The sequence below is a fragment of the Cucumis melo genome, chromosome 3 (genome assembly GCF_025177605.1).
Source record: "Cucumis melo cultivar AY chromosome 3, USDA_Cmelo_AY_1.0, whole genome shotgun sequence".
NCBI lineage: Eukaryota > Viridiplantae > Streptophyta > Magnoliopsida > Cucurbitales > Cucurbitaceae > Cucumis > Cucumis melo.
In genome coordinates this window covers 21,929,833-21,952,105 of record NC_066859.1, presented here as the reverse complement: position 1 = coordinate 21,952,105, position 22,273 = coordinate 21,929,833, and the positions used below count along the sequence as shown (strand labels likewise).

Sequence of the window (22,273 nt, the reverse complement as noted above, 5' to 3'; positions counted from 1 at the left end):
TTTAAATAGATGTAACTACCATCAAAATATACCTTCTAAAATAAATAAATAAATAAATAATATTAATGAACGCATTCTGCAAACCAAATTTGCACTGAATTTTCGAAATCTAATCTAAAATAGGTCTTGTGTATTTACTTAAAATATAATTTCAAATTGTTATTAAAAATATATATTATGTATTATTTAATTATAATTACCAATATTGTTAATAAATGGTTTGAAATATAACAAAACGAGAATCTTGTCGTTATTATAGGGATAGGTTGTTGCAATCTCATGCAGCAACAAAATTCTAGATTTAATTAGGATATGAATTTACTAAAGTTGAAGATTGTTTGTGAAATACACTGTATTTGTGAAATCTGTGATATCCTGTCTCATGTTGAAGTCATTAAAATATATTGTACTTTGAATCTACAAATTATCCTATAATAAGGGGCAACGTCATAATTAATATAATTAAACCATGCTCATGACAAGTCGTTCTCGGAACTACATTGTATTTTTACTATATGAACTACACTAATCAAGAGCATGTCCCAACTTATTCCAGATAATGAGGATGTATTAAATAGCGTTAAATTCCAACACAATGCTTAGGTACCAACGTATAATCTTCACGTTCGAAATAACCAATATGTTAAATTTACAATAATTGAACGCACAAATACAAAAAAGACAAATCCTCCGTAAAGCAATTACACGTACCAGAAATATGACTTTCAATGACAGTTTGGTATAGCAAAATTGAGGTTGGAGGGTTGAAAAAAAATGTCATAAATGCTAAAAAAGTGCATTTTTTACGGAAACAGGTGAAATTTTTCGGGTTTAAAGAACTTATGACAATTTTTAAGTGTCATAAATCTATGATAATTTTTAAATGTCATTAAATATAAATAATAAAATTAGGCGCTTTTTCAAAAATATAAAAAAAAAAGCGGCAAAGTATTTACGCTGTATAGAACAATTTTCAAAAATTGAAAAAGATTAGAGGTCCACCGTGTAAAATACCAAAAAATGTCCAGTCAACAATGCGCGTAATATATTTGGTAACGCGATTTGGTACACGATCGTTTAGATTTGTTTTTTCAATTCTATCGTTTAATTAATTGGGTTACACGATCGTTTAGATTTGGCTACCGATTTTTTTTTTTTTTTCAAAATTTGGTATAAACGATTTTTTCAATATTTTTTATACACAATCTTTTAGTTTTGGTTACCCTAATTTAAATGTCTAACCAATTTTTTCAAAATTCTTATACACCATCAGATTTGATTACCTAATCTAAACGTAAAAAAGAAAAGAAGAAAGTGCATGCAGTGAATGAAAAAAAAAAAGAGGAAGAAAGACAAACACGCATCTAAAAAGAGAGAAAAACGATAGAAAGAAATAGATTTGGTTAAACAAAAAAATAGAAAGATGGAAGAAATCACAGCTAAAAAACAATAGTACAGATGAAGACGATAAAAAAATCGCAGAGAGGAGAAAAAGATGAAGGGCAAACCTGAAATATTTAAAAAATGACTAACTTTATAGACTTTGTTATACGTCCGTAAATATTTCTATTAGGAAAGTTTTTCTATTATAAGTATTTATTTTAAATTAAATGAAAGGGAAGAAAGAGAAAAAATGGAGGGGTAATTGGAGTCTTCTTCGTTAAAGCCTTGCAGAGCGCCCCACTTCTCGAAATTTCTCTCTCCGACCTCTCCTCACGCCGCAATCTCTCTCTATCTTCTCCACTTGTAATCGCCATTTCTTTGAATTTCTTGCTCTAATCTGCCATTATTCAGGCTTCACCTTCTTCTCGCTCTATTTTTCCCAAACGTATATGGGCTATAATTAGAAAGAGAGAGGCTTAAGTGGGATTTGAAATTGAAATCCCTTTTCTGATCTTTTTTCAAGAAAATCGATAGACAGAGGAGTAGAAGATTGATTGATGGCTTTGGGAAGTTCTAAACTTTCTTCTGTTTTATTAGGGTTCTATATGTTCATTTTATAGTAAGTTCATCGGTCTTAGTATAGCTATGGGTTCCACAAATATGAGAGGGTCATTCTGGTTCTAATTTCTACTTGCATTCTTGATTAAATTTGGAAATAATATTATCTTTTTTGGAATCAATATAAGCTTTTGATCTTTGAAAACTTTGATTATGTTTAATGATTCTATTGCATTGATTATGATGGTGAAATTGAACTGAGTTCTGCTAGCTATATATTAAAAATATTTTGTGCTAACTCTAAGTGAAGCCTTCACTACTTGTTTGGTATGTTATGGCAATTACTTTTTTACTTCATATTCTTATTTTACCAAACATTTTTCCATTCCATAAACTAGGTTGGCTTAAGGTTTCTTAACTTAGCATGTAATTCCTCCTCATGAATGCCCGTAGAACATTATTCTAATTTAATTGCATTATTCATTATTCTCATAAGAAATGTCAAGTGTTTCAATGTGTTATTATGTAGTGCCAACCATGGTAGTTACCGTTCTGAACTAATGACATACAAGTCATATGCCCTCGACCAAGATGTTAGTGGTTCTAATCTTTTCATCTCACATGTGGTTGAACTTAGAAAAATTTCAAAATGGTGAGTATTGCTTATTACGACCATAACTGTTCTACTTCTAACTTGTAAGTGCATTTGATTAAGTTTAGGAGGTTTAATCAAAATATGGGCTTTTTTTTATTTGTGGATAATTTGCTGACTTTGATTAAGCTTAACAGACAATAGACTAATTTGAAATTTCTGGAATAAAAAAATACCTCATATTACATTAGGTACCATCAGATTCTCATTGAAATGAACTCTTGCGCTTCTGCTTGAGATTTTCAAAATCAAGTTCATTGCACGAATGAAACATCAAATGTTAAGGAAGCTCTTGGCCTTTTTAAGATGGAAATTAATGTCTGATGTTTCTATATGGTAAGACTTGTATTCTGGTTCTTTATTGCAGAAAGCCTTTTCGAAGAGGAAATTACATTGACTATCTCCTCAATTTTCAAGTCTCTTTTGTGTTTCCAATTTCTGTTTAATGCAAGATGATGGTTGAGGATCTCGGTGTCGAAGCAAAGGAATCTGTCGTACGCAAGGTTGCCAAACTTATGTGCCTTCTAAAGCTTCTGCAGTCAATTAATTCGATCAAGGCTGATTATATTACTCATCAGCAGGTACTTCTTTTTATGAATTTTCATCACATTTTTCAATTCTTGTGTTCGTTTGCGAGATGTGCCTTGAATTTTATGTTGTTTTTTTTTTTCCAAATTTTTGTGCTAGAGCTTTGTAGGTATTCGTACTAATGGTAGGACGTAGAGCCAGGAATTCTAATTTTGTTTTATGTTCTGTTGACAATGAAAAATCTTTATTTTGGTTTGGAAAGAGTGGGTGCTAATCTTGAGGATTCTGAAATTAGTGGGTTAATGCAAGCTGTAAGTTGCTATCTTCTCTCATGAGAAATTAAACCTCTCTTACTAGGTTTCATGTAACGATCCAACTTCTTATACTAAGTCAAAGTCATTACTAATTTGAAAGATAAGTAAATTTCTTAAATTTAAAAATATAAAATAAAAAAAAACCTCAAATACTCATTTAAAATCATAAACAAGTGTTTGTAAAGATAATATTAAATAAAATCCTAACTCGGGCTCTATCTAGTTTTAAGAAAAAAAATAATAGAAAATGCATCAGATCAAATGACATAAAGCGAAAGCAAAAAGAGGTCCCTATGGCTCGCCACGGTCACTTCTTGACAATCGTCAGCTTCCCTCTGCCCTTACTTCTACCTCTGCTTGAAAAAAATTAAACAAGAAAGAGTGAGTATAAAAATATATATACTCAGTAAGAGACTCACTACTAGTCCCGCTAGGTGCCTGTTAACTTCCTGTTAAAGTCCTGTAAAGTGGTACCCCTAAACTGGTACGTTCCCGAATACGTGCAATCTGTGATCCCGTAGGAACATATTTGGTCTTCGGTGAACCCAAAGAAACACCTAGGACAACTGGTCTTTAGTGTACCCAAAGGAAACACTAAGACAATCGAGCTGTGAGTGACCCCGTCGAATCACTCATAATCATGTCTATGTCTATGTCATACTGGACTGGTGGTCCCGTTGGACTACACAGTCATAAAAGGTAATGATCCCGAAGGACAACCATGCGGGTACGACTCTAATAGCTAAAGTTAACAATACAATCTAACCATAGCATACATAACATACATCATCATAAACATGGCATAAGTATCGATCATAACATTTCTAATCAAACATTGTCATTAAAGACATGACACAGTCGTCATCATCATTATACTACCAGTAATAAACATGTTAACAGCTATCATCATCAATCACTCATACAATGACAGTCATTATTAATAGCATCCAGTTATACATTTTAGCTATCACTAATGTATAACCATAAGTACTTGCAGTCGCTTAAATTCATTTTGAGGGTCTAGTAGTAGAATCTCTTACCTGGAGATTAGTTAAAACTGAAGGTAATCTTAACAGCAAGGTCAAGCTTCCAAGGAATAATCCTAAACAGTAAGGGAAAAATACTAAGTTTAATAATTAACTCGCAGATGATTAAGGATCCAAAAATCCAGTTGGTTTAACTTACCCAAAAATCGAGGCCGAATTCGATTTACACTTAGTTGTACAAATTCCCAGCTTAGTTTCAAGTTAAATCTAATCAATTTAATCCACAATCAAAATTTCATTAACTAGAGTCCAAATTCAATATTTGTCGGACACTAATCCAAAACCCAATCGAGACTTACCAAAATAGGTGAAAAAACCAAAGAATAAGCTAGGTGGCTCAAAAACGGCTTGGAAGACAGAGACCGGATCGGTTAGGGTTGAGAGAATCGGCTCGAGTAGGCGGCTCACACGCGTAGAGGTAGCTTGACTGGGGTTGCGTGCAGATCGGACGCTAGCTCGGCTCACACGGACGGCTCGGTGGCTTCGCACAAGCGTGCGCGCGGCTCGGACTTCACGTGCCCGGATTGCTAACGGCAACGACTCGCACTGACAGAGACGGCTCGCGACGGTTTCCGATGGTCAACGACACTCGGCTGACGGAAAGAGGCGACGGCTGACGGAAGCGATGCGACGGCTGACGGATCGACTTATGGCGCTCGGGTGTTCGACTTGGTCGACAATCGACGACCTATGAGGCTTGTCGATGGCTGCTAGGTGAAACGGTGCAACAGGAGACAATCGAAGACAGAGAAACGACTCGGGTTGTGGCTGCATTGCACGAATCTTGCGTGCGGGTTCGGGTAGAGCAGCAGCTGACGACAGAGGAGAGCGGTGGACGGAGGTGGAGGAGGTGACGACGGCGGCGAACTTGGAAGTTAGGGTTAAGGTTTTTCCTCTCTCTTTTCTTTCTTCTTTTTTTTTTCCAATGGAGAAGATGGCACAACTCCCCATACCACATTTAAACAAAAATATTAATATTATTATTATTATTATTATATTTTTAACTATCCTTTTTCTTTTCCTTCTTTCCCCAATTAAAACCAATCAAAAATCTTCTCTCGTCTCATCTAAAACCCAACAAATCCCCCCTTTTAAAATCAAATATTCTCCCTCTCTCCAATCAATTCACTTTTATCTTTCCCAAAATAAATATTTCTCCTTACAAAATATATCATTAATCCAACTTCAAAATCAATTAATTATATAATCATTTGTATAATTAACCAAATTTCTTCCAAATAACAAATCAAATAATTCAACCAATTAACCAAACAACACCCAAAATTACAAATTTTCAAAATTAAACTTTGAATACTTAAACTAAAAAATTACTACTGTGGGGCGTTACATATCTGGCAACCAATAACAGTTTGTTTCACTATAAGTTTCTGTTTATGAAGTTCATCATCATCAAGGGAATTATATCTTTCGTAAGCCTATCCCGAAGAGGAAAAAACTGCTCTCAAGAGAAAAGGAAGGAAAGGTGCTCAGCCGGGAAGAATGAGCCCATGGAGCGGTGCGAGAATTCGATCTTGAATGAGGAATGGAAAGCTATGAAAAATAGAGAGTCGTAAGTCTCTGTTCATGTTTACTTGAGTGTATTGAATTTGGTTCTAATCATTGGGACTCTTTTGTATATAGATTCAAGCTGCACGATTCAAGTTTAAGGTTGACATTGGTAAGAGATCGATTCATTTCAATTAAGGTTTCAAGTTAAATTTTAGGAATCTTGTTTAGAATAACTTAGCAGCGCTTCAAAAAGTGTAGTAACTAGTTCTTGTGAAGTCTGCTGTCATGTTTCATTTATATATAGAATTTGATTTTTATACTACCAAGTTTCTTTTATATATAGAATTTTATTTTTATACTACTAAAAACTGTTATGTATTTTGGTTTGTTATAAATACGTTATGATGTTGGGTTATGCAATTCTTTTGCAGCTATATGTTAGTATGATGTTTATGTTGGAAACTTGTTCTTGTTGGTTAGGAGCTGAATTGTGGCCTAGAACTCACAAACGTATGTATTCACTCCGGGAAGAAATGTGTTTGCTGTTTAATTTTTGTGATTTTTCGTATATCAATGCAATTCTTGGAGCAAAATACATGGATTGGGTTGATTTTTTTTTTATTTTTTTTTTGCGTTTTTTTTCTTAATCTTCTTTGGGAGCTTCCTCTTTTTTTTTCTTTCATTATATCAAATAGGAGGTTGTCCTTGTTCTTTCTTTTTGGTAAAAATAGAATTGTGAAATTAGGATTCTTCTCCACGAACTGCTTGTTAAGAATTAAAACTTCATATCTTCCATTTATCTTTGCCTATTTCTTTTTAAAATTACGTGATGTTGGGATTTCTTGTAGACATAAATGAATTGCCTTGATGACTGATTCAGTGGTTTACATTTCAAACAATATGTTTTTGCTTAGAATGTGTGAAGAAACTAAGGTTTAGTTTATAGAATTTGAGGCCACTTTGAAATTGTGTTGTTGAATGGAAAAACAGTTTCATACAGTGGTTAGAAGTGGTTAAATTTCTTGATATTAGTTTAAATGACTTAAAAGTTATATTTAGGGGTGGGGGATAAATTGAGATAAATTATGGACTAATAATTAGGTGAAGTAGATTCGATTTATCTCTCCTTGTAACTAGCACTGGAATTGGTACCTTGTGTTGGCATTACAAAAGGTAAAACCTTCTTGTCAATAATACTGAATATGTGACATTTAGTCATTGTCAATTAAAGTCATGCTAGGCGAAATGATGACAGTTAGTCATTGTCATAAAATATAAATAATGACATTTATTATCTGTCAATAATACTGAATATGTAACATTTATTTTCTGTTATAAAATATAAATGATCACATTTATTATTTATCAACAATAAGAGATATATGACATTTATTTTTTGTCATGAAAAACACTTATTATGACAGTTTTTTCAAACTGTCATAATAGATTTTCCATGACTGTTTGAACTATGACTGAATATAACTGTCAAGAATTTTAAATATGACAAGAGTTTAACTGTCATTGTAAGCCATTTTTCTAGTAGTGATGGTTATAAACTATACATAATGTATTTTGATCCTAAAAGATAATATATGACATGAATTTTCGATTATGACAACCTAAATGTATCTAATTTGAAAAGAACTATACTTAAATTTAATACGAATAAGTATAATTACAAGGTCAATATCCTTATGTGGCTGTAAAATATATGAAATACATTATATTTCAATGAACATCAGCACAAATTTTTTTCATACAACCAAGCAAATCCAATTAATAACGGAATGAAGAATTAACAATTTCATAACAAAGTCCAGTACTTAAAAATGATAACTAAGAACTAAGGGAAATGCTAAAACGGGTGCTTAACATTGTATGGGTTCTCTACAAGACCTACAACTATGACCTCTTATGATCACACCTGCTGCAACAAACACAGTAGCTTTTTTTTTTCTAAAAATGAAGTAATTTCAAATTGTTATTAAGAGTTAATATTATGTATTATGTAATAATAATTACCGATATTATTAATAAATTGTTTAAAATATAACAAACCCAAGAATCTTGTAGATATATTTGTTATTATTAAAGGTAAAGGGGATGTTGTTGTAATTATGTCCACCAACAAAATAGCATATTTAGTTAGAATTTACTAAATTTGAAGGCCATTTGTAAAATACACTGTCTTTCTTAGAGCCATTTAAATACACTCCACTTGGAATCTGAATTGTCCTATAACCAAGGGTAGATTCGAGTTTAATATAATTATAAAAAATGGGACGTGCAGCTCTTTCACTATTTTTCTTATTTTTTTCACTTTGTCATTTTTCGAGTTGCTATCTAAAATTTTGCTATTTTCACCATTATCTCATCTTTTGGTCCATTATTAGTCATCCAACCTTGAAGAATTTGGTGATTATGTGGGTGATATATATCTAAAATTAGAATTAAATTGGGTTTATATATTTCTACCAAAATCTAAACCTCATCAACATTATATTATGTTGTTTTTCACCGATTCGAGGTTGAAGAAATTTATTTGGTTTGAATATATATACATCTAAACTAGATGAATTACTATATATGCTCAATTTGACAAGATCAAATATTTACATTACAATATTGTAAAAAAAAGACTTCAATAGTATCACGTTCTTTTAATCAATATATATATCATCGTAGGAGTTTAGTTGACAAGGATATTGCATAGTCAATACATATCTGACAATTTTGTTAAATGCAGAAGAAACACTTGTAATGATAGAAAATTATTTGTTTCATACATCTCTATACGTATGTTTCCCAATTAAACGATTTCAATTTTAATTCAACATTTATTTAAAATTTATAAAATCTTGATCTTGGTTACAAACTTCATATTTGTCTTCTTTGTAGGATTAATATCCTAATTAAATAATCATTCTTTGTGTCACACACTCAGAGGATCCAAAACCCACTAATCAAATAACTTCTAGTTTTATTTTCTCTTACCATTTTCGTATTTGATGAACATAGACTTGGTCTCTATTAGTATTATTATTATTATTACGTTCACGTTTGGTACTTTATGGTTAGTGTTACTTATTTCTAATCTCACTATGTGATTGTATACGTAATATTTTGTGAGGAATTCAACTTGAAATTAAATTTGGTAATGTTAAATTTGTGTAGTAACTGCTTGAAAGCTCACAACTCTCAAGTTAATTGAGGAATGTGAATAATTTTATTTAGGTTGAAAATCACTTTTAGACTCTAAATATTCGTACAAGTAATATTTTAATCTTTAAATTTTGGTTAATAATAATTTAGTCCCTAAATTTTTCGATTTAATCCTCAAATTTGATTTCTTACCATAAAGTGACTAGAGAACCAATAATTTTGTAAAATACAATGTTTGCATAACAAAATAGCAAAAATCAACATCAAAATTTTATAAATTTTGTTCATGTTGAGTAGTAGATTATTACAAGTTTGAAGGAACCAAAGTTCAAGTGGAACCATAAAATTAAATGGTTAGGGACTATTAAAATTTAGCGAATAAAAGTGTTCTATAACTAATTATCTTAAATTTACGTGTTAGAAGACAACTTTATTTGAGCATTCAATCGAAAAATCTACAAACAGTCGATAGGCTATTTTATGACTCCGTCCACAATTAGGATTACTGATATTAAAAATCTACATATTAGAAGAATTGTTTGGCCATTCAACTGAAAAGATGGACAATTGGCTACTTTTTGACTGTCCATCGTCCAGAATTAGAAGTTATTGACACTGTTAATTTCTCGGTAAATGATTCGAGAATAACTACATCATTAAGGAATTCTATGTACATAAAATGAAATTGCTTCGAGGCCACAACTTTTGAGTAAACTTTTAGAACATCTGATGTGTTTGCTATCCAAGGATAAATAAAAGATGGTTTCACCCCAAACAAAAGAAATTTGTTGTCAGGCTAGTTTCACGATGTCCAATTTTCGAACAAACAGGAGAAGTAAATTAGAACTCAAAGACATAGTTGTACATTGTATAGAAAAAATTCTGTTCATCGAGAAAAATAAGCACTGGGTAAAGGTTTTCCTCCTTTTTTTTTAAATATCCGGGCCTACAACATTCGAGTGTCAAGAAAACTATGTCTCTCTTTTTACCATTAGGCCAACCCATGATGGTTTGATTATTTTAATAAAAAAGTTGGTATCATGATAACATGCACATGAATAAGAAGAATGAAACTAAAAGAAGGCAAGAAGTTCTTTCAAATTTTGGGAATCTAGCATCAGATTTACATATCAAGCAATACATGACGTTATAACAAATTAAAACTTATCTCTATCCTGCTTCTGCAATAACCCAAGAAATGACAAGTAAAATCTTGGGTGAGGCTAAATTTAAAAAAAAAATATGGAACATGAATCTCCTTAAAGCAAGCATGAAAATACCTGTTTTAACCTTCAATCTTGCTCATCAAGCTTACTAGACCTTTGATATGGTATGTATCTACGATCTTTTGCAGCATTTTTCCTCCTCTTTCTTTCCACATAAGCATCAAGCTTCCCAGTGGACTGTTCAAACTCCAGAATGGTTAATTGCGAATTCAGAAGCATAAATAGCATTAAACTGACCATGTTGAAATATAATTATGTTGACAGAAATGGCAGATTCATACCTTAAGATTGGTGTATTTTTCGACAAGCCTTTGCTTTCGAATTTCAGCTGAAAAAAATACCAAAGACAGTGTCACCAGCTATACAAAGGCAAAACTACCAAGTGAAACATCTTAAAAGGGCTGAAGATAAAAACACTCATAATTGTTAACATATAACGGGCTTTCCCATTGATCAAATTAATTCTTTTAAGAAATTGGTACTTTTCTTCAATGAATAATTGAATTTTTGTGGTATAAAATGAAAGAATACTAGTGCGTAAGGCCAATAGAAGACTAAAAGAGACTCAAACTATGAAAAGAAGCTCCAATCTAATAAAATAAGACATGGAGGTAATTTCATAGAAATCGATGAGTTCTGAGTCCTGACAGCTCTCTCCTCTCCACAATGCTCAACAGGAGGTACAAAATTCAGGAAATACCAAAAAGATACTCTCTCCTCTCTGGATGTACAACTACTCAAATCCAATAGTCACTAAAAAATACAGCTAACGAGATCCCCCACCTATGGTCCTCAGCCCAGGCATATTTACATCACTGTCTCTCCTGCCCTTCCCTACGTCAAAGCTCAAATAGAAACATAAAATCTAACAAGAAACCAAATACGACTCTTTTAATGAATCGCCTTGATTAGCATGATCAATGACAACCAAGAGCCATGTCAATCACGTGTTCATGTTTGAAATGTGATTATACTTTTTCCCTAGAGATCCAGGCCTGGATTTTGTATGTTCACCTAAATCATGTGTTCATGTTTAGAGTGTGTTATCAGATATCAAATATAGAAACTTCCCTTGCCCTTGATGTTCAGGCCTGGTTTTTTCTCTCTTTTTCCTAAAGAGCAAATTAATACCAGCGTGAGACCAATGTTCTGCAACTCGGAGTAATCAAATTAAATCCCAATTAAAATACTAGTGTCTTATGCTAATCACAAGCACATAAGTCCAATGTTCAAAAGCCCCCCGCTTGCATAACTACCAATGGAAAATAATTACCATAGATCACCTACGGTTTAAAAGTTTCAAGCAGAAGACCATACCCTAAGCACAAACGTTTGAGGGAAAAAGTCATTCAAAAAGAGGGGAAGAGAAATTTTACATTTCTTAAGATAGAAGGGCTTCTTCCCATGTTTGGCTGCTTCTCTCTCTTTCTTCTTATGTTTGGCCAGAATTGCAGCATCAACACGTTTTGTGGAATCGGATTTGAATTGCTTGTCCTGAAAATACATTAAAACAATCAAAAATCAACATACAGCAAACCTGTGAACACAAATAATAAGATTATGATCAAACAAAACATGGTAATGATGAAGTAAGAAGCTTTTGTCTTTAACCCATGAAATAAGTTTGAGCTTTTTCTTTTCCTAATTCTCGCCAAGTACAAACTTCATTCTAATTTTTCTTCCAGACCATAAAACATCTCTTTTTATGGCATTACATTAGAGAACATGGGACTCATTACATATGAATCAAAAGAATTAATACTTACAATCCAAGATAATTGCTTTTTTAGTTCTTCAGCAACATTTGGATCATTTGTTTTCCTTAACTGCTTTTTCAGTTCCTGTTGTGCCAGTAAAAGTTTCAATACGCAAAATGCATCCAGGTTAGTTGAATTTAGGTTTAGAATATAAAATTAAAAATGATATCACTAGAGGGATATATCAAGGAAAAGGAAAAGTATTGACCTCTTTTTCAGCCGGAAGATTTTTCTCGTATATGAAACTATATCTCTTCTTAAATCTGTAAGATTCAAAGAAACATACCATTACAATTTCGAAAAAAGAAGTAAGATGATTATAAAGTAAATAGCCAGTATAAAAATTTAAGACGATATTTTTTTACGTTAGATGACAGCATTCCTTTCAACATGTCAAAAAGTTATTCAAACCATTCAAACCTTATATCAAGAAAACTCACCCATCAACATCAAGAGTACCAGATAAAGATTCAAAACGTGGATCACGTACCATCTGAAAACCGAAAAATAACCAATGAAACAAATTCCAGTTAGTGTTGAGAGAGAGATTTAACTATTTCTTAGCTTGCACTAGAACTCCATCAAAGTGAGATCTGTCTTTTACTATCGTTTAGCTTCATACAATATCAATGCAAACACCATAATTTTGGATAATGAACAAACAATAAAGGAAATAACCAACTCACATGTTTTGGAGCCTGAATGACCTCCCTAAACCTACTAACTGGTTTCCTGCTGCTAACCTCCATTGGCCTTCACAGAGAAATTACAATCATGCACTTCATCAACTTCCAAGTTGTAAAAGATAAATCAAAAAACAAAAAATAGTACCCACAAGCTACCTGTTCTTGTTCGCCCGCCCACCTTTCTTCTCTTGTTTGGTCTTTTGGTACATGGAATGTGATCCATCAGACCGTGCTCTTTGTAACTCTTCAAAAGTTACATCTGCAAGTTCACGCTCTATATTCTCCTCTTCCTATACAATACAGTGAACATCAACTTACAAATAAAAGAATTCCTTTTGAAAAATGTAACACAAGCATATAATTTAACTAATAAAAAATACCGAGTCAAGAGATTCATCTGAGGAAGAAGATTCAAGATCTTCACTTTCTTCCTCCATGATTTGTTTGCCAGAGCTGGGAACAGAACTACTGTATTTCTTCATTCCAATCCGAAGATTGATAATATTGGATCTATATCATTGATATTATGCAAATTCTAAGTTATAAACCAATCATAAATTCAAGCCATACACATTCTTAATATAGTAAACGCATCATTTAAACATAAATGAAAACATAGTTATAAAAAGTTCAGGTCATGGTAGTTTCCAAGCGATATCATAAGATAACATGTATAAGTATAAAGAAAGCTTGAAAATGAGTCACTCACTATTAATGACTCAATCCCCTGGGATTATACGCTTTCCCCACTTCAATTTGGCCTGAAACAACGATCAAAGTCTCTTAGTTATCTTCACATGTCGATATCACAAATACTTCCAAAACACACCATAAGGTCAACTCAAACAGTTTTAGATTCCAAAGACTCTAATTTCTCTTTTCCAAGCCTTAAATTGAATGTTTCCCTACATGCTTTAGTCTATGCTAAAAAAATGTCACCTTTGGACCCCTAAACTTCACATTAAACTCTTTAACAAAATGGGCATCCAAACTTGGTGCAACTTCAATGGGTTTTTTGTATTAACATGCTCTTATTCGCAATATCAATAATTCGAGAGATCTAGATCATTTAACAAACTCATCATCAACTAATGAGTCAACAACTTAAGAACTTACCCACACTTGTCCTAAACGATCTTGAGTGCAGTGAACAATACTTCCTAGCTCTCTAAAGTCTCAATTCTTCCAATCAACAACATGGTAATGGGAATTTCATGTCGACAAAATGGGTATTCACAAAACTAACTAAAATCACCAAAAATCTTGCTAAACACTTATAAAAGCAGCCTTAATCCTAATGGACAACACCCCAACGACCTTTTACTTCGAAAACAAGCATCCACCATCATGGTAACACTAGAATTAAACGGGTAATCAAGACCCAAACCATAAAGCTTGAAATCTTATCAAAATTCGTGTCGAATACCCAAAATTTTACGCCTTCTCGGCTAGACAGTAGTTAAATCCTTCCAATAACTCAAATCTAGCATCAAAACATTATGGGTAATGTTTAATTCAAGCCAAAACTTAATGGTTACTCGAAAATCTTAAAAAAAAACAACTAAAACAATGAAACTTACCCCTAATCTAAGATTGGAGGTGTAATGGTCAGAAAAGAGCAAGGCTAAAGGCGATGCGGCTCCGAAACAGTGACGAACGGTGACTGGATGATGGAGTAACTCGACTGGCGACCAATGAGAACACTGAGGAGGAGTCGACGGTGGCCGGAGATGAGGACGTTGAGGAGAAGAGAAAAGACGAGTGAGGTGGCAAAGGCAAATCGGGGCGGCAAAAGCAAACCTAAGACAATTGTGAAACCGAACAATATATTATAACGGTCTGGTTCGGTTTACATTTGGTTCATATTTAAAATTGAAGCAAGTAAAAATTTTCGGTTTAGTTCGATTCGGTCCAACTCCAGCAACCAGCATGAAGTGCACGTGTCAAGTTATAAATAGTGGATAGAGTCTTAATATTAAAAACATTAGGGTGCGTTTGGGGAAGGGTTGATTCAGGGAAGGGTTAGTGTTAAGTTAAACCTAGTTTTATCATAACCCTTGTTTGGGGGAAGGGTTTAAAAAGGTAATTTTATGATAATATGTGTTTGGGGGAACGGTTAGGTGGGAAGAGTTAATAGGGATTTTATGATAAAATGTGTTTGGGGGAAGGGTTAGGTGGGGAGGATTAATGGAGATTTTATGATAATATGTGTTTGGGGGAAGGGTTAGGTGGGTAGTTTAATGGAGATTTTAATGTGTTTGGGGAAAGGGTTAGGTGGGTAGTTTAATGGGGATTTTATGATAAAATGTGTTTGGGGGAAGGGTTAGTTGAGTAGGTTTATGTGGATGTTGTGATAAATTTTATTTGGGGAAATTGTTAAATGGGTTGAGTTAATTAATTTTTTTATGTGGTATAATATTTTTAAATTAAATTGTAAATATCATAAAAAATTATTGCATACTTTTTTACAAAACCCTCAAATCCGTCTTATTCTCCTATTTTATTTGTTGTATGTGTAATGTTATTAAATTAATACATACAGTTGTCCAAATTAAAATAAATTGGTGAACATATTGTGAGAAATTTATTACAATTAATTTTTTAGAAAGATAAAAAAAATTATTCAATATTTCTAATCGGCGATAGCGAAGTCATCCAATTTTAAACCTATATAAATAGTCGTTATAACGCTTTTGGAAAATTGTGACTATTTTCCTTAATTTAAAATAAGTTCTAAATTAAGGAAAATAAGTTTTTGACAATAGAAAATGCATAAATAGTCAACATCATACAGAAAAAAACGTAAGGAAATAATAAGCAACCCAGGTCAGTAAAAACATAAACTATCTCTCTATGTCTCGTAGGAGGACTCTACAGAATTCCTCCCTCTCATCCTCAGGCATGAGTACGAAACCCCGAAGGTCATCCATACGAGACAAAAGATGCCTTTGCAATAACGCCCTATCCAAACTCGTAAGTTCTGGCATCTCACGCAATATGCGGAAAAATTCCGTGCTCACGTGATTGTCATTTGCAAGGTTGCGTGCTGGCCACTCCGCAATCTACTTGAGTTGCTCGTTTGTTTGGTCGAGCGCCAGATGTATCGCTTCAAGCTCGAAGTCTCGCTGACTTCCCCTCTTCCTCTTCGATCCACTTGATCCGGTCCTACCCTCTGAAGCGCGAGAAGGTCGGGATGCACGTACATCGTCCTGCGAGATGTCAATTCCCTGGCTGTACACGGGCGGGAAGTCCTCGTTTCCATCCCTCATATCAAATCTATCATATCCGCCACCAGGCTCGTTAGACCCCACGTCCGCGAATGTCTCAGCGAACCGACCGGTCGCCCTATCGCGACCGAATACATATGTAAGTTCATCGTAATACGGGAATGGTTTGTTCAGGAGTCCCTTCACTACAGGATGCGACTGCGGGCACAAAAAAAAATCACGTATGAGTACTAATTGAAAAATTGTTAACTAAATGTACATTGTGAACGTTGTGTCACGTATAAATTATATTCCATACCCTAACCCAATTATCAAATAATTCCTTCTCCGCAACGATACATTTCTCTTCATCGTTCCACCCAAAGCCACTGCAGGCTGGGCCCCGCATTTCGGCAATGGCCTGGAACGTTCGCTTCAGTGTCTTGATCCTACAATCAATTACAGTTGTTGCTCGTACCTGACATCCAGGTAGTTTCTCCGCCATCATGCGTACCAACTGCGCAAGGTATCCTGGGCGGAACGTACCATTATCTGATTTCCATCCCCCCATTGACACTAGCTCCATTAAACATTCCACAAGAGTCCCCTCCTCCTCCTTCGTCCAAACATGTCTCGGGGCACGATTTGAGGTTGACATACTGAGAATGAGAAATTAGAAAAAATACATGGAGTACGTAAGTAATTTCACCATTAAGCTCCAAAATAAAATAGGCATGATACAAATTATGGCACGCGTACAATTCATATGCAACAGCCCATATTAGTTTTTACAATACATGTTAGACACGATAGAACTGCGACGAAGTCATCGAAAACTTGTTATGTAAATTGGTCTTAGCTAAGCGTTACGCAACTGTCATTCGGTGAACATTGATTCGGCTAGGTCGTCGCGCCACTGAGACCACTCGTTTGTTGTCTCAATGTACTGAATGTCTTCTGAAGCGGTGGTTGTCGCGTACGTGGAGTCCCCCTCGTCCTCGTCCTCAACGTCGTCGCAATATGTCATTTTCCTGTTGATCAAATTGTGAAGCAAGGCACATGCTAGAATGGTGCGACACTGGACTTGCAGGGGATAGTACGACTTTCCACGAAGAATGGCCCAACGACCCTTTAGAACACCGAACGCGCGCTCAATAACATTCCTTGCGGAGGAGTGCTTCATGTTGAAGTACTCCTTTGCATTTGTTGGCGCATTTGCAGCACCACACCACTCTTGCAAATGGTACCGCTGGCCTCTGTACGGGGCGAGAAACCCCTCCGCGTTTGGATATCCCGCATCGCACAGATAATAATATCCTGTTATTAAATGGTTTGTTTATGAACTTTAAATAGATAAGTAGGAAACGACGATGTTTTATTATAAAGAAGATATACCCTTTGGCACTTGTAGTCCATTTTCTCGTGAAATCGCATCACGTAGGATCCGCGAGTCTGCTGCGGATCCTTCCCAACCGGCGAGGACATAAACGAAATCCCCTTTCGTGTCACAGACGCCCAGAACGTTTGTGGCAATTTCCCCCTTATACGTTCTGAAAGTAGATCGATCTCCTGCAGGGACGTTGACCTTTATGTACGTCCCGTCTAATGCGCCAAGGCAGTTATGCAGGTTGAAACAAACACGTTGAATTAAGTGCGATGTACGTAAAGGTCAATTATAGTCAACTTCTATGATGCCCACCTCGAAACACTTCCAACGTTGATCATTGCAGTTACTTGTTATCAAAACAAGTCTCTTTATCAACTCCTCGTACAGTCGAAGAACAGCCAACAATACGATGTTGAAATGTCAAGATACTGTCTCACCGGACCGTACAAATTCCCGTTGGATGACGCGGTTCTTCACGTCATGAGCGAGGACGTGCAAGAACATTGCTACCATTTCCTCAACATCGACAATTTCAGTTGAAGAAAGACCAGCCATATTTCTAAGTAAATGGCATAGAATTGCAAATGTTCGCCTATCCATCCGCGTGCTTTGCCGACACACAAGATCTGACTCGTGTATCATGCGAAAGTAAGCAAGCTCCCTAATTCTATGGCGTGTATCGGGCGGTGTATGTGGGAGACGCTTATTGTTGTTCATTAATAGCTCCAACGTTAGTAAAATCTGACGTTGGGCCAACGTGAATGCAATTAGGACTCTAATAAGTGTTTGTTCATCCATTACAATGTATGTAAAGTTCCTAAAAAACATGTACTAATTAAATTAGTACAATATCGATATATTGTGAAAAGATCTGTAAACTTAGTAATATCCGTATTTAGTAAAACCATAAACATAGAACAAAAAAAATAGATTATGAGTGACGAGAACATTGAAAATTATACATAAATTTAAATAAGTTGCAAATGGAAGTTTATCCTATTTTCCTAATATTTTTCAACTCAATTCCTTTTAACTAATTTTCCTTTGTGTTTTTTTTTTCTTAAAACACCCCTAATTTTTAAGACTATTTTTTTTAAAACCGAACAATAGTTTGGAATTTGTAATTTGGAATTTTGACTTATAATTTTATTTTATTTTCAACAAATTTTACAATGTATTTTAGTTATAAAATAAGTATTTTAAAAATAGAAATAAAATTGGTTGAAAATAAAAAAAGAATTTAAATAAAACATAGAAAAGGTTAAAAGAAAAGAAAAATATAAGAAAAAAGAAAAATAAAGTTTATGAAGAAGTTTATGAAGAAGTTTGAATAAGTTTGAACAAGTATTTAGTGAAGAAGTTTTTTTTAAAAAAAACCGAAGAAAATTGATATCATTTTGATTTAATAATATATAATTGAGTGGAGTTCAAAGAAATATATGCAACTAATTAAGAGTATCAATCCTCTTTCTCTTCCGATATACATTTTTCTTTAAGAAACTTTTTTTTAAAAAATTATTGTTATCTATGGTTTGCTAAAACATCTTAATAAGTTTTTGGGTAAAATATAATTTGTATTTGGATTGTGTGTTGAAAAAAATTAAACCTAATAGAAAAAAAAAATTGTAATTACTATATAGAAAAAAATTAAACCCAATAGAAAAAAAAATTGTTATTACTATATAGAAAAAAAATTGTTAAAAAACAGAAAATTAATATGAATCCTCTTTCTTTTCCGATATACATTTTTCTTTAAGAAACATTTTTTTAAAAAATTATTGTTATCTATGGTTGGCTAAAACATCTTAATAAGTTTTTGGATAAAATATAATTTGTATTTGGATTGTGTGTTAAAAAAAATTAAACCTAATAGAAAAAAAAATTGTTATTACTATATAGAAAAAAATTAAACCCAATAGAAAAAAAATTGTTATTACTATATAGAAAAAAAAATTGTTAGAAAACAGAAAATTAATAGGATACAATATGTAACAAAATTAAACCGAATGTTCTATATACATATTATAAACCGAAACAAAATGTTAATTATAAAATTATACAAAACCGAAAAAAATAAATAAAAATAAAATACATTATCGAAAGCCTACAAATGGCCATTACAAGAGTACCTCTTCAAATATTTTCCAACTCGTTCGTCGCAACGTCCTACATAAGACAAGAAGATGATTATTATTTGTAGATAACACACAATATAAAACGTATGAAAAAAAAATACATATACATACCTTTTATGACGAAAAATGTTACTTCAAATGAAGATTGAATCGGGAAACTGAAAGAATAAGTTTATTTTTAATTTAGTAGCCTCAGAGTTTTGATTCCATTCAAAATAATGAATGGAATTCCATCATAGTTATAGAAAAAAATAAAGGACAGAAAGGTATACAAAACATATCACAAAAACATAACAGAAAAGGACAGCAACCTAAAAGGGAAATTACAACATACATGCTAACAGTAATGAAAAAGAAAAAGAGAACTTACAAAAGATAAGTTAGAACCACAGAGAGGATACAAAGAGGGGCAAGAATGCAGTGAATCAAAAGAGGAAACGTGGTAATATATAGGGAAAAGATGGGGCAAGTTGAGAGGACTTGAAGGGAGGTAAACCAAAATATAAAGACCAAAGTAATGGACTGCAACATATCTATCAATAAAAGACAGAGAATCTCTCTGCTACAACTGACATAAAGCATAGCAAAGTCCAAAGAGTCAAAGGCTATATACTGAAACCTATACCAAAATCATACACTAAAAAGACATGGAAGAGACAACACTGGACAGAAACCAAGACCAATTGAAAGTAAATGAACAATGTAACAATACAGAGAGATAAGAATAGAAGGATTGTAATAAATTTTGTAAGCAAATGTGAAGTCAAAACCATACAATAAAAACAGATGGAAGAGACAACACTGGAAGGTTAAAGCAATAAAGACATGACAACAATATAGAGAGATAAGAATACACTATGAAAATAATAGAACAATCTAACAATACAGAGAGATAAGAATAGAAGAAATATAACAAATTTTTTAAGGAAATAATATGTAACAAAAGAATACATAGAAGAATAGAAGAATTGTAAAAAAATGTAACAAATTTTTTAAGGAAATAATATGTAACAAAAGAATACAGAGAAGACATACAACAATTGTATAGAGAGCTAAGAATAGAAGAATTGTAAAAAAATACAACAATTGTAACAAAATTGGTAAGAATACAGATAAGACATAACACAATTGTAACAGAATTGTAACATGGCCGGAGAAATTTAACCAATAACACAGAACACATAGGTGCAAGAATACAGAACACATGGCCGGATATATTTAACCAATAACACAGAACACATAAGTGCAAGAATACAGAACACATGGCCGGATAAATTTAACCAATAACACAGAACACATAGGTGCAAGAATACAGAACACATAGGTAAAGCAACGACATGGCCGGAATAATACAGAACACAACTACATACATTACAAAAGAATTCAGTTTTACACAAATTCGAACTCATCATCGGCTTTAAAAAAAAGTGGATTGAAAACTCCAATACCTCCCTACCAAGCTCCAATGGCAGAGTGAAGTATTTGTCTTATTGCCAAGCAAAAGACTGGACAGCATAATCGAACCACGAGCGGCAAGGAGTAAAGAAGGAGCCAAAACCCACGATTCCAAAAAGGAAATCGTGTTCGGAGCCAACGAAATCGTCGGCATCAACAAACACAGAAGTCCTTTCGGGAGTGAGAGAGACGGATGAGAGAGATGTAGAGAGAGATTCGGCGTAACGAAATTCGGTTTCATCGCGAAAACGCAACGGCAGAATGGATTAAAGGATGAAGACGAAATCCTAGATTAGTTGAGGGAAAAGACGAAAGAAAACAACTATCTCTCGATTTGTTGAGGGAGATGAAACAAATGGACAAAACGATACAAAAGGAAGGAATGGATTAAAGGATGAAGACGAAAAAAACCAAATCGACCAGACAACACAGAACCAACACAAACCCTAGATTCGTTGAGGGAGAAGACGAAACGAAACATCCATTCGTTGAGGGAGAAGACGAAACGAAACATCGATTCGTTGAGGGAGATGACAGAAAGAAGAGAAAAACGAAAAAAATTTCGATGAAGAAGGGTTGAGGAGAAGATTGAAATCGGTTTGAAGGAGGAAATGGAACACGGATTGAGGGGAACGACGAAACCGGATTCACGAAAACGGAGGAACACGCGAATCGCCGTTGGAAGGGGCAAACAAAAACGTGTTAAGGAAACCCTAAAACTAGGGTTTCCTTAACATTGGGCCCAAACGGGGGTTAGGGTTGGGCTAACCTAAGCCCACAGTCCCAACCTTAACCCCAAACAGACCCTAGATGTTTGAATCAATTATCAATTTTACGCATTCAATTCACTGTCTAATGATTTCTTTTTGGGTGACCACAAAAATAGCAAATTTGGAGATTTATTTTGGACAAATGGTAAAAGGTTTATTGATAAAATCGAAAAGTGGACAAAAATATAGCTACAAAATTGTTTTAAGTATTCCTAGTTTAGTAAAAAAATTCACATTCCAAATATAATCATTCTCAGAACCTAAAATACCCCTAATTGAATCACGCATCCCAAATCAAATCAATCTTTTCTTTAATTTTTTCCAAGCAAAACACTAATTAATTAAGTATTTTGCTTTTGAGTATATGATACGTTGAATTGGTTGTTAGAGATAATTTATCGTTTCGATGGTTAGATGAAGTTGACCGCGGTAGTTGTATTAAGTTATATTTTCATCTCTTCATGATTATATAACTTCATTTTAAAAAAATTGAATTTGA

At 33.6% G+C, this 22,273-nt stretch overlaps 2 protein-coding genes across 25 annotated transcripts; one reads left to right on the top strand and one right to left on the bottom strand.

The window, feature by feature from the left end:
• The first annotated feature begins 1,616 nt into the window (after positions 1-1,616).
• LOC103496540 (uncharacterized) lies at positions 1,617-6,799 on the top strand. Of its 23 annotated transcripts, XM_051082964.1 has the most exons (5): positions 1,634-2,929; positions 3,046-3,174; positions 5,882-6,051; positions 6,123-6,159; positions 6,422-6,799. In XM_051082964.1, exons 1-5 carry the CDS (start codon positions 2,927-2,929, stop codon positions 6,635-6,637), a joined length of 555 nt encoding a protein of 184 aa, XP_050938921.1. In that variant the 5' UTR covers positions 1,634-2,926; the 3' UTR covers positions 6,638-6,799. The 23 variants fall into 23 exon arrangements, 2 of the variants coding, with proteins under 2 accessions (XP_050938921.1, XP_050938922.1); XR_007819763.1 differs by having other exon boundaries at positions 1,634-3,174; positions 3,281-6,051; positions 6,471-6,799; XR_007819769.1 differs by lacking the exon at positions 6,422-6,799 and having other exon boundaries at positions 1,634-2,002; positions 2,471-2,593; positions 2,961-3,174; positions 3,281-6,312.
• Positions 6,800-10,220: 3,421 nt separating this feature from the next.
• LOC103496541 (uncharacterized) lies at positions 10,221-14,630 on the bottom strand. Of its 2 annotated transcripts, none has more exons than XM_008458425.3 (11): positions 14,402-14,630; positions 13,531-13,582; positions 13,202-13,331; positions 12,978-13,111; positions 12,822-12,888; positions 12,576-12,628; positions 12,344-12,398; positions 12,145-12,219; positions 11,755-11,872; positions 10,660-10,706; positions 10,221-10,555 (listed from the first exon to the last, which is right to left on the bottom strand). In XM_008458425.3, exons 3-11 carry the CDS (start codon positions 13,301-13,303, stop codon positions 10,445-10,447), a joined length of 762 nt encoding a protein of 253 aa, XP_008456647.1. In that variant the 5' UTR covers positions 13,304-13,331; positions 13,531-13,582; positions 14,402-14,630; the 3' UTR covers positions 10,221-10,444. The 2 variants fall into 2 exon arrangements, with proteins under 2 accessions (XP_008456647.1, XP_050938920.1); XM_051082963.1 differs by having other exon boundaries at positions 13,202-13,274.
• Between the last annotated feature and the right edge of the window lie 7,643 nt (positions 14,631-22,273).